Here is a 13404-nt window from a genome sequence, read left to right on the forward strand (position 1 = left end):
TATATATATATATGAGAGTATTTTTATTTTTTCCTTTAACTTGATAATAACTCATGTGGATAAAGGGGTAATATAGGGTAAAATTTTCTTCATTGAAAAATCATGCACATGGTTCATGAGGATGAAACAAACTTTTATAATCAAAGTATTGGACACACGAGTTATTATCAAGTTATTGAAAATAAATTAAAAAGAATCAGGAAGCAAAGGCATATTAGAATCTTGTATCTTTCAAGGGATCATAGCGATCTTCTCATTGGAGGAAGGCTATGAATTTGCTCTCTTTAAAAGCCCATGAGTAATGTCAGATTATCGAGCGGTGAAACATCGACAACCATATAATACCCTACATCCCACATCTAAACTTATCATCCCTCAATCAATATAAAAATATAATTTTATTTTTTTATAAAAACTACGATTTTTTTAATTTCTCATTTTTTCACCTCTTTCAAAATATTAAAAAGTTTTCAAAATTTCTAAACGACAATTTTCAAAATTTTCGAAAAATTCAAAATTTCTGAAATAGAAAAATTTCGAGGAAACTTTTCACATTTGAAAACTTTTAAAAATTTCGAAACTTTTCAAAATTTTAAAATATAATTCCTTATTTTGAAAATTTATAGATTTAAAAACTTTCGAAACTTTCTAGATTTTCAAATGTAATTCTTATTTTGAAAATTTAAAATTAAAATTTTTAAAACTTATTACAAATTATTTAAATGATAAAATTGTATTTTCATGTACCTTGATGGAGTGTCAAATTTAGGTATAAAGATGCATGGTATAATCTTCAAAATTATTTAAAGGACTATGGATGAAGGTCCATGTGTTTCCTCTCTCTCATTATTGAAGAAATGAAGTAATCTTATCTTGCCTAAAAAAATATGTAATTTATACTTGAAAGTTATTTTTTAAAAATTGTATTCACACTTAACAATAATTTGACCTGATTAAACGTTTTTTATTAGAGTACCTCAAATTTTTTTTACAAACCTCAAAAACTGTATTTACACTTAATAATAATTTGACCTGGTTAAACGTTTTTCATTAGAGTACCTCGAGTTTTTTTTACAAACCTCAAACAAGTTATTATTCAAAATTTAAATTGAAAATAATGTTCTCCAAATACAAACTAATTGTTAATACCAATTCAATTACCACTCATTCTTTTTACATCAAATTATTTCAATATCAATTTACGTAAATAGTTCTAAACTACTGTTGCAGTCAAAAAATATTATGTCCTGTCAAAACAAAGTCTAAAATTTTATTGACTTATCATGGTATATCATGGTCACAAACCACGCAGCAGTATTACACTATAAGGAACAATAATAAACCTGATGCAGATGTAAACATATTCCATATATCTATCACATTATTATTAAGAGAAATATGTACAAACTGCACCGATCTCTGTCTTGTACACCTGTTTATAATGGGACAAATCAGTACACCCAATTATGACCATGTCAGCTGATTCATGTTCAAAAAGCACAAAACGGAAGGAGAGACTTCAAAACATACACCAAAAGACCTATTACATTACTATGTATGAACATGCATTTTTTTTTCTGTCCGTTGTCATGGTTCAAATTACACAATTAGAACAAGACAACACGGGAAAACTACCCTAAAATATTCCCTACTTGTTATCAGACACTATTAACCTATGCAGGAAGAACAATTCATTGTGCATACAGAAGGGCAAAGTTTCACACAACCTCAAAAAACACCAAACAGGAATCGTGTCAGTCATTGAAAAAGCTATTCTTGAGCCAGAACCAATCATACCATAAAATGCATTGTCGAAACAACTTAATACACAAACGTTCTGACCAGAGCAATGTTTGTCAAGATTGTCAGTGACCAACAACACATACCTCTGCCGCCAACTCCCGCTCAAAATGACTTTACAACATGAGCATTCCCTTCACTACAGCGTGCAATTTATTCACCGGATCTAGATGACAGAGCTTGCCAAGGAAAGTTCATGCATGTCGCTAAGCATCCATTCCTCCCCAGTTTGACCACCCAGAACAATAGCTCTTGTCCCCCCAACAACACATGTACTATGTCCCCAGGCAAATCTCGGAGGGCGTCCAGGTACATTTAGGATTCTCCATGTAGGCTTCTCATCGGTTGGATCAAGTATGTAAAGCTGGGAGGCAGAATGAAGGCCTGCAACAGACCCACCGAAAATCAAAATTCTACCACCAGGAAGGCTAACCGCCACATGATCAAGTCTAGGAGGAGGAGCTATGCCACCAGGATTGCCAGCACCAGGCATTCCACTACCCGTTACACATCTCCAGCAAGGTTCATCCTCACTTAAATCCATCGTGAACACATCACTGGACCGGAAACGCAGCGGCCCACTCTTGGCCAGACCCCCAAACATAAGAATTTTCCTACCACCATAAACAGATAGTGTGTGGCCCAGACGGGAAGGCGGTGTCCATGTCACTGGTATCTCCCTCCAGACAGGGTTTTCCATTGACATATCAAGGAGGAAAGTGTCACTCAAAAGTACTCCAGAGTCAGCACAGCCACCAGAAACTATCAACTTAGTACCATCAAGAGTACAGGAGCTATGCCATGATCTTGGAAGTGGAGGCGCCAACCCAGAAATTTCACGCCAAGTCGGAGGGTTTGCATCCAAGTCCAGAACAAACACATCATTGAGTAAGCCCTGTGTTCCACAGCCTCCAAATACAACCAAACGAGAACCATTTACACAAGAAAGTGTGTGGCCCCACCGACCAGGGGGAGGAGAGCTAACTTGGACATGTTGCCACTCGGGATTATTAGAATTGAGATCCAATACAAAGGTATCATTCATGGGTTGCATATTAACCCCTTCACCACCAAATAGGACAACTCTGTTTCCAACTGCACAAGCACTGAAGTTACAGCGTGAGGGTTCAACAGTACCTCCAACAGTCAGTTTCCTCCATGCTGCTGCTTCAAGAGTGGTTAGTTCCCTCGCTAGGCGACCCCATCCAAGTCTCCTTGCACCAGGAACAGTCTCCAAAACACGAGTAGTTTCACTACCCCATGCATTTTGGCATACCATTCTCCAAAGATCTTCATTTCTTGCTATCTCATACAATCGCCTACAAACAGAACTAACCGATGCAATGTCTCTTGGAGTTAAGCGAGCCAGTATTTTGAGAGACAATACCTCGTCACTCAATTGAAAAATCCCACAAATTCCACGAGTCACATTTCGGTCCCCCATTGGAAGAGGGTGCAATGAGGAAAGCACTGAATGAAACCGATCAGATGATTTAACAGATTCCTTAATTGTAGAACCAGGAACTGGACCAAGATCAATGTTTGCCTCTGTGAATAACTGGATTCCAATCACATGAGTTATCTCATCATCTTCTCCATATATAGGTGTCAACCTCAATCTGTTCATAAGTGGAGATCCATCTTTCCTAAAGTTCAGCAATTCACCTTGAAATTCTACTCCTTCGTCAAGGCATCTTCTAATTTCTGAAATTACTGATGAGTCAACCAATGGATGTCTTCTCTTGGCGAATGGACCTCGACACTGCAAGAAACGGCTGCAAAATATTTTTAAATGATTAGAATAAACCCACATTGGATTAGCACGAAACAATAGAGACACAATCAAGCACAAAATGTTATAAAGGGCAACATGCATTGCTTATTTTTGCAAAGAGAGTGCTCTTTTGCCGTCTTTTCTTTCCATTATTTCCTTGATGCGCTGCACAGATTATTCATTCTACTAACATTACTTCTAAATTATAACATAGACTTCTGCCTTCACAAACTGCTAATGCACCTTAGTACCAATGAGCAACAAGCCATGAGTTAATAAAGTAAATTCAGTTTTAACACCCCAACTACCTCAGCATTTAGCCCTTCTTCGCATGTGCACACAAATAAAAAACACTTATAGTAAGAATACAAGAGAAAATGAATCTACAGATAAATTAAGGTCGAGAAACTATGTGCATTTCTTAGCATTTAACTAGAGGTTCACTTCTCAATCTTTAGCATAAGATAAAATATACCAAACCCAGCAGATATAAATATCAATTTTCTCATTATATTATACACATTAAGAAAAACAGAAAAAAATAAAAGTTGACCACTCTGAATGATTCTTTCTAAAAGAACCGATTCACATTTCACACAACCACACAAATTACCACTAAATATCTCCTCTTATCAACATTCTAGTATGACACAACCTAGCCCCAAATTGTTGCATTATACAAAATTCAGAAATAAAAACCTAAAATCGCCTCATCGTAATTATAACATAACATTATACAATAATGATACTGCAAGGTCATTTCGCATAAGCATGAGTGAGCAATAGCTGTTGCATCTACGTTGGGGTGTAGTGAAAATAATAAGTGAAATCCCAACATAGAAGTAAAGAGGGATAGGTAGATAAATACCACACGAGAATATTCATTTTGAAACTTCGAATGTACGCATTATTTCTGGTAAATATACGGAAATGGTGGAAACCATTATTAATAGAATTGAAACTTTTATGTGCCTCAAGAAACTATGTTGGTAGTTAAAATGCCTAGACAAACTGAGGAAGTTATAGCAATACGTAATGGAAGAAGAAAATTGCGACAGGTTAAAGAGACTATAGTCAATCAATAAAGCAAAAAATGTCCAATACTACTAGTGCATATATACCAATATGGAGGGATGGAAGAACAACACAAGATAAAGTTTTGGGAAGATCTGGAAAGTATATTTCAAGAACATCCTTTACATGAAAAGAAAATTCCTAGGAGGGCATCTAAATGGTCATGTCAGTCGGGCATGTAGAGGGAAATGAGCCAGTATGGTAAGGCTCTAAAAACAAGCAATTGGCTTATTTACATTCAAGAAATCAAAGACATTCATTCACAAAGGGGCCACATGTTCACAATTAATAGGGAAATCAAGATGGTCTTCTGCTCTGTTCTAAAGTTATAGTCAATGTTCATTGTCTTCTCCTGATTTGTTTCCTACGGAGAGAGGGGAAAAAACACAAGCTACGAAAATATGTATGATTGAGTTAACTGATTGATGTACATTTTTTCCCATTGTTCTTTCTTTGGTTGCTTGCAAACACTGATTACAACCAGACATTGATTCTTGTAAAAACAAATTTAAAATTCTGGATTTCTGTTCCTTGAATATTTAATATCCAATTGTTCTCTTTTCCATTTCTCTTCCAATTCTTTGAAAATCTTGTCAACTTTTCCTTTGTAGAGAAGTGGCATAAGACTTGATATGGTAAGGGAAGATAGACCAGGCTAGAACAAAAAGAATACAATGCTACCTTAGGGAGCTTTGCATTTCAATTTTTTTTGTTCTAAAAAAATATATCACTTTTTTTAGCTTAGCCAATTAGAATTCCCACAGTAGATGAGGACGGGGAGAAAAACTCAACAAGGTGAAGAACAGGACGGGACAGTTTGGGGGTTGGGGCTAGTGTCCACCAACGGTCAACTTTGAACCTTTATCTTATAGTCTTGGTTGAAGACAAGCTTACTGAAACTGATACACGCTTCTTGCAAATATTATAGTCTGTTCAAAACTCGAGAAATAATAAATTTGAAGTGAGACTGAAATTCTGCTTATATGGTAACAAAAGAAGGTATATGCCTATATGGCAGGTGTATTTGACGAGACACAACCCTAGCTTAGAGGAAAAATTTGGAGAACTTATCATACAAGTCTCACATTTTAAATACCTAGGCTAAGTTTATGAAATGATGGAGAGATAATAGAAGAAAATGTCATCACAAATCCAAAAAAGGTGGAGGAATATTTCTAGTGTGATTTATGACAGGATGTCTTTAGCTCAGAAAAAAATTTCTACACCTACAAAAACTAAATGGATGAAACTGTGGAATGTTTCAAGAGTTATCTTAGTGTTGAATGTACCTCTCTAGCTCAAAGAAATTTTTTTACTACAACAATAATACATGTAATGTTGTATGGAACCAACTTTCGAGCAATAAAGAATAAGGAAGCAAGCTTAGTTCTTATTTGAAAATATAATAATGTATAAATGATTATACAAAAGAACATAAGATTTTTGTAACAGTCTGGCTTCTCCATTGAGTTCAAACTTGGCCATGGGACTTGGCTGCCATAACTGTTAGTCATGAACTTCTCACAGGTACATGGTTCGAATAACACGGAAGGCAACAACTCACATGGGGTCAGAAGATCATGAGTAACACTGAAGGAAGCTGTTACAAAAAGAGGCGCAGGAATACAATCATTATCATTAGTAAAAACAATTGGGGTAGCCATGTGTAGAGAAAACTCTTAAATGCACCTGTAAAATTTAGTAACAAACAATTTATGAGAATACTATGATCCATGTGGCTAACCGGCCTAGTGAGGAAAAGCTTAACCATCGTCATTGTTAATACCCGTAACTCAATTTTGCATATTTGTCCTACCTAAACAGTCCACACATTGGTCAAGAATCGAGATTAAATTCACAAACAAACCATCGCTATTTCAAAGCTCAACCATTGAAGTACCAAGTTTTCAATGCTTTCTATTAACTAAACTATAAATGTTGAGAGTCTCACCTTGGATTAGATATGGCCTAAAAAAGTATTTATAAGTGGAGGCATCATTCACCTTGTAAGCCAATTATGTAGAGATGAATTAGACTCAATTAAAATTTTAAGACGGTATCATGGTCTATAAAAGATCCATTGAGCCGCCCGCTATCAGACCAATCAGGTTACGCTCGAGATGTCTACTCCCGGACTTAAGGGGGATGTCGAGAGTCCCATTCCCACATTGGATAAAATATGGAGGCATCTCTGACCTTATCAATGGGTTTTGTAGAATATTAAAATTGAGAAACTTCAATGCTATGAAACTGCATAAACAGCTATCCAAAATGGCAGTGTGTAACAACTAACCCCTAAAATTGTTTAACAGGATGGCGCATTGGAGAAGGCCAATAAAGATTGATAATTTAAATTTAGTTATATAGTTCATACATGCATAAATGTTCGAAAGTAAAAAGTCATCAATAATTAGAGACACATCCCTAATTAACAATCAAAATGTTGAGGATTTTAAGCACAACCCACTATTTTGTTGCAACAAAAGAAAGGACTTAAATTAATTAAGCACTTAAGGCTATATGGTTTATAAAAGGTAGAGAAACTAAAGAAAACATAAAAAGGGCAAAAGAAGATAAAGATGAAGAACGGGACTTAACTGAAAAGCAGCAAAATGATTTTGGAGAACAAAAAAAGACAACAGGGGATAAAGATGATGATCAGAAACCTGCACATGAGATTGAAAACTTAGAAAAGGAGGGTGGGCGAAGATCAGATGCTGACCAGAAGAAACCTGGCTTGGACAGAATGAAGACAGAAAATAATGTTTCCGAAGATAACCATGGTTTTCAATTTCATACAAACCAACACGAGAGACTATGAACAAGGGTATCATTTCTTTAGAACCTTTTTCTCTGAATGAAATCCCAGCAAATCTCCCAAAAAAACGTCCAACCATTTTGATTGTGGGCAAAAAGGGTGTGCTATGAAGTCATGGCTCCAAAGGTAGGTGGGATTTATTACAGTTTCCAACACTGCAGTGGACATGACAATGGTGACTCCATAATGAGCCGCGTAGAAAATAGTGCTCGCAGCTGCTATAGTATCACTATGGACCTGTTCGTTACAGCTTTTTTAAAATGGTTTTTAAAGTATTGCATCTTTGTTATAAATTTTTTAAAAGAGAACTTTTGAAAAAACAAAAGCTTCAAATGAGAAATTGGTTTGAATAACTCCTCATAAAAAATCATTTTTAAGTATTTCATTAGATACAACTTTATTTAGAAATAAAATTTCAAAAAAATCTAAATAAATGCTTAAAAAGAGTGGTTTTGAGCAGTTCTCTCATAAAAACCATTTTCAGGGAGGGGGTATCTTTTAAAAATATGTGAATTTTATTATGTTAAAAAAATATGAAGTTAGAATCACCTTTTTTTATCTTATAACAAACACGCCCAATAGCAGGCAGTTGACAAGTAGGACTCTAAAATCTAAATGACAAAGCTCTCTGAATGACACAATTCCATAATCACTAAAACTATTGACAAAGCCAAACAGAAACTATAAAGGCAAGGAAATTCTCACTGGTAGTGAAGTCACAATCCAACTTAGTCTAGGAAATGATACTCTATGATAGTCACAGCAACAGAACATTTACACGAGAAATTTTGTCAGAAATGATTATTGTATAATGTCATACCACAATAACATTTAACAGAGATAACAAGTAATAGATAAGAAGGAAGAGAAGCAATTGAAAATTCATGAGATCCATCATTTAGCCAATGTTGGTCTAAAATATTCAAGATAAAACACATGGAATATTTCATCTATGCTAATCAACCAAACCGTAGCAACTTAGAATTCGGAACAACAGTTGTGCTCTAAGCATACATGGCATACTAAAACCAATAACTATTCATCTCAAGCCCCAACCAAGAGTAATTCAACATAAAACAACCAAAAATCAACTACATAATCAAAAAAGTAAAGTGCCTGACCAGGTAAGAAAGAAAATTAAAATAAAGATAAACTTATTAATTCTATACTAATATTTATTACCAATTAACTCATGATACCTATGTTGTTAAAAGTGGCAAATAAGGCAAACGTGGAGGAGCGTCGCAGGGCTGAGGGTGTCCACCACCCACGCAACATCGCGTTGAAGAAACGAGTCGTGTCATCACGACCACTTTTGCGGCGGTATATCGTGGAGCAGATTACATTAGTTGCGGCGCTACGCAGGCTCGAAAACGTGAAGTGAAAATCCTTTGGTCTGCTCCTGCTGTGCCACAAACCACCATCCCAGACCCCACAAGGTGAAGAAGATGAGAAGAATACGTAGTAGAAGAAGAATTAGAGATGGAAGCACTGTTAGTATGTTGCGGCTGGGTTACAAATTAGGGTTACGTTACGTATCAAATGAGATAACATAATGGGCTTATAATTTTTTGTTTGTCCCAATAGTAGCCTTTTTAAAATAAATAAAAGATAGTGACACAAAGAAGATAGTGACGGAGCTCTGAAACGCCTCAAAAATAAATGAGGAGCAATATGTTAAAAAAATTCTTCCCATCCAATCTTTATGCACAAATACACAACTATCTTATATCATGCATGCACTGCAGTCTCGGACTACCAGCCACTAGACACAATATTTCTTAATAATCCTGAAATGATTGGTGGAGAATGGAGATTCAATGGATGCTGGCAGTTGGAAGAGACCCGCCACTAAGGACGGCGTATAAGGCATAAGCCTTGAAACAGCACCGTCGGACCTTAACAACAACAGTCACAGTGATGATCTAGAGGATGAGAAATTGAGTAAGCTTATGATACCCGTACTAGCAAGCATGGTGTGTATGGATTGGTGCATCACATAGAAAGGTAATTTTTGCTTCAAGGTGTACCTAAACCAAAAAGAAAAAGAAAAGTGTGTTGCACTCTTAGAGAATGATTTGAGAGCTCCCCGACAACTCTCCACTCTCTTGATGCAAGTTTTTCACGCAATTTCGTTCTTCTCAAGTACCCTCTTACATTCATTCCTTCCCCATTCTAACAGTCATACAGAATTGTCATAATAGCTGTAACTATTTTTACAGACTACCAAAAATGGTTTCAAGATGTGCAAGTAGTACCATCCACTGTTTCCCATCCTACATTTAACATACACCTTTTTATTTAATGGTCTCATATCAAACCATAAGCACCACATCAATTATCATGATTTCCTTTTAGTTATAATGCAAATAACTCCCTCAAACTATAGGTCATTTTCAAATACCTTAATACACCACCCTATGTGGGTTATGAGTAACCGTCTCAACTACCTGTTGTACTTCAAAAATCGGAGATCATAAACCCTTCTCCTACCTTCCATTCAAACCACTAACTAGAGGGAAAAAAATATTTAACCCCAAAACCAAAATACTCTTTCAAAACCTGCTAATCACCTAACCTAAAAGAATCCCAAATACTAATTTCCTCATTCATTCACTTCATCCCTATCTCAATCGCAAATCCTCTTTCTAATTATTTACCTAATTACTCAAGCATCTTCGAGGGGAAAAGCAAAAATTCTGAACCTCAAACTCACAAGCATTATGCAATCACCAGAATCCTTTACAAACATGTAAAAGAACCTCCAATCCAAGCCCCTTGGTTCTGACTTCTTATCAGTGTTGTTAAATGGCGGCCATGGTGCCGCCATTCTGCCATGGCATGGCGGAATTTTGGAAAACTGCCATAGGCAATTTGTGAAGGAGTGTCCGTGATGGCGGCACCAAAAGCCGCATTGCCGTGTTTAACTGTTTATATGGCAGATAATTTGCCTTCTGCCATTGACAACAATTCTTCTGATTCCAGCAAATAGTATCTAAGCTGGTGTGCATCTGAGTTTCAGTGGCTTGCATGGATTAAAGGATAGTGATAACAAGGTGATACAGCTGTAGTCATTTAGGCTTTGTTTGAGAGTTTTGGAGTGGAGGGGAAGGGAGGACTTTGAAAGAAAAAAAAGAAAGGAGTGGAAGGAAGAGATGATTTTAGTAGGGGATGGCTTTGGAGGGCAAGGTTGTTCAAGATGGATGAACGGAATAGAAGTTTACTAGTGCAGTGCAGTCCTTGGATTCAAAGGGATTGACATTCTGTATCGAATGGATTAGGTGTGCTACCCAATTTTGATTCTGTTTATAGTTTATCTGTTTGTAAGGGGAATCACTGAGAGGTTGAGAATGACTAACTTTCTTGTTTTCTGTGTAGGGTTTGCTTTTTGCATTTTGTTTCTAGAGATTCTCTAAGTTGTGGGAGTGGATGATCAGTAGAAGAGTTGTTTGATTCTGTTTGGGGCAACAATGAAGGTTTGGTAGGAATTCACAATTTGTATGGAGTTTGGAGTAATATCTGAGTCGATAAAGATTAGAATCTTGGCCAAACTCGACCCGAAGACTGCGTCCAGGTTGAGGATTGCTTAAGTCCTTAACAAGAAGGAATTTGGATATACTTGGTCAATATAGAATCTCAGGATAGGTTATGGATCATATAAAATATGGCTCGAATTAATTCAACTCAAAAAGCTAGCTCAAAGGATAAAGATTGCTCAAGTTCTTATAATGATGATAGAAACCGGTACCGAACATAGAGATTTAAGGGAAATAAACAACCTTTATTGATGATACAATAGAATTACGCAATGGGTTCCCAAGAAATTCAAGAGTCTTGGGTCTCTCCCTTCCAAGAGTTTGAGAGCTTGGTCTCTCCCAACCAATATCCAATTCCCAAATAATTGCCTTCTGACATTTCCATCAGTTTTCCTATCTATACAATTTATGCAATAATGCCTATAGACATAACTGCTGCCTAATATAATAATTGTTGCCTAATATAACAATTGTTACCTAATACAATAATTGTTGCCTAACATCTGCCTAACAATATAATATCTGCAACATAATAATAATAACAATAATAATAATAATAATATAATAACAATACTTATAAGAGGTCTAACAGAAGATTTTGACCATATTACAAGTCAGAAGCGGGATCTAAGAATATTGTGGAGTGAGGTTAGAATGAAAACTATCAGTTCCCTAGGTTGTTGGGTTTTCTTTGTTGGCTCTATGAGTTTCCTCAAGTTCCTAGGATTTTAGGATAGAAAATGTTTTTTTAATTCCTATGATACAAAGTTAACAGAAGAGTTTATGCATATATTTCTATCAGTATATATCGTCAAGTTGGTGAGTTATAAATCACCATGGGAAAATTTAAGAAATAAATCACCATCAAACTATTGAACGCAATTATATCCATATTCATATTTCATGTCACATATATGCACTTCCGGTTCCAAGTTTTTTAACAATTCATACTTATTGCTTCTTACCATATTACTCCCAACAAGAGAAAATAGAAAACACACCTATCAAAGAACCATAACATCAAACAAAACTTCTCTAAGAACAACTCACAAAAGCACAAAAGCAACTGACATTTCAACAGTCAGCTTTAGAACAATCACACACAGCCACAAGTCAAGCATAGTAATAAATGGTACAACCATATTTCCTCTCACTACTCATTGCTCACTTGTAGATGTAACACATCAGAAGCTATCACAAATCATAAACAACAATTTCATAAACTAAAATAAAATAAAATCTCCAGTAGAAGTTAGAATTCACTCTTATCTTTCTATTTTAAGAAAAATCTTCTGCAAAAAAAAAAAAAAAAAACACACACGTGGTGGAATTCACATTTCTATCTCTCACATTTTTCTATTACATGGAATCTTTACTAGTTAATAGTAGCTAAAGTAAATACTTCCTAACCCACAGAATCAAAATCCCAGTACTGATGGCCAGTGTAGTCAATCCTACTTAGCAGAAAATAGCAGCTTGTTCAAATATGCGTTACAGCACAGTTTTTACCAGTGTTGTCACATTGCCCTGTAACGTTGCTATAGCATAGCGGAAATTGAACATATTACTATTACTCCGCATTGCGTTATTTAGTATAAAGTGTTGTCAAATAGCCGCTAATGCAGTACCTAATGCCTAAAGCATAGAGGAATTCGAACAAACCACTATTTTCCGCAAACAGCAATTGACAACACCAGTTTTTACTAAATCTAAATAGTGAATTGTGGAACAATAGTGATTTCTTCAAATTTTGCTACACTTTAGTCGCGACAAAAAGTATGGTCACAACACTGCTAATGACAACAATTCAAGACTTTGAGAAATCAAAACCTTTCTAATTCCAGAGAAAAGGGGGAACCTAGGGTTTCAATCAATCATAGCAAAAACAAAAAAAAACAAAAATGCGAATCCAAAAAATCAAAATCACAGAACCTAAACTTCACCACTAAAAGAGCAAATAAATTTTCCTAAAATCAAATAAATTAAAAAATTGAGAAAAATAATAATAATAATAATAATAATAACGAACAAAACGACATACCAGTTACGACCGAGAACCTCTTCAGCGCGATAACCGGTAAGCATCTCAAAAACGGCGTTGACGTATATAATAGGATGGTCTGGATCGATCGCATCGGTAACGACGAAACCACAGGGTGCCGTTTGAAGAACAGGGAAAGGAAGTGGTCCAACGTCGTCGTTTAAAAGAAAAGAGGATGAAACGGCGTCGTCTTCGTCACCGCTGAGATCGGAATTGCTGTCCCACTCCATTTAATTTACAGTGAGGTTCGAAATTGAAAATCGATTTGAAGTTGAAGTTAAAGTTCAACCCATGGGGAAGAACGAAACGGTGCGTATTGGAATAATAGGAATGGAAAATGAGAATTGTGTTTAGAAAGAGT

The 13404-nt window shown here is 35.8% G+C and overlaps 1 protein-coding gene across 1 annotated transcript; it reads right to left on the reverse strand.

Annotated features, from left to right (window-relative positions):
- Nucleotides 1–1351: 1351 nt before the first annotated feature.
- On the reverse strand, nt 1352–13398 carry LOC101494213 (adagio protein 1). The gene is made up of 2 exons (XM_004487889.4): nt 13044–13398; nt 1352–3575 (listed from the first exon to the last, which is right to left on the reverse strand). The coding sequence occupies exons 1-2, from the start codon at nt 13271–13273 to the stop codon at nt 1967–1969; spliced, it is 1839 nt and encodes a 612-aa protein (XP_004487946.1). The 5' UTR covers nt 13274–13398; the 3' UTR covers nt 1352–1966.
- Between the last annotated feature and the right edge of the window lie 6 nt (nt 13399–13404).

Source organism: Cicer arietinum, chromosome 1 (genome assembly GCF_000331145.2).
Source record: "Cicer arietinum cultivar CDC Frontier isolate Library 1 chromosome 1, Cicar.CDCFrontier_v2.0, whole genome shotgun sequence".
In the NCBI taxonomy this organism is placed as follows: domain Eukaryota; kingdom Viridiplantae; phylum Streptophyta; class Magnoliopsida; order Fabales; family Fabaceae; genus Cicer; species Cicer arietinum.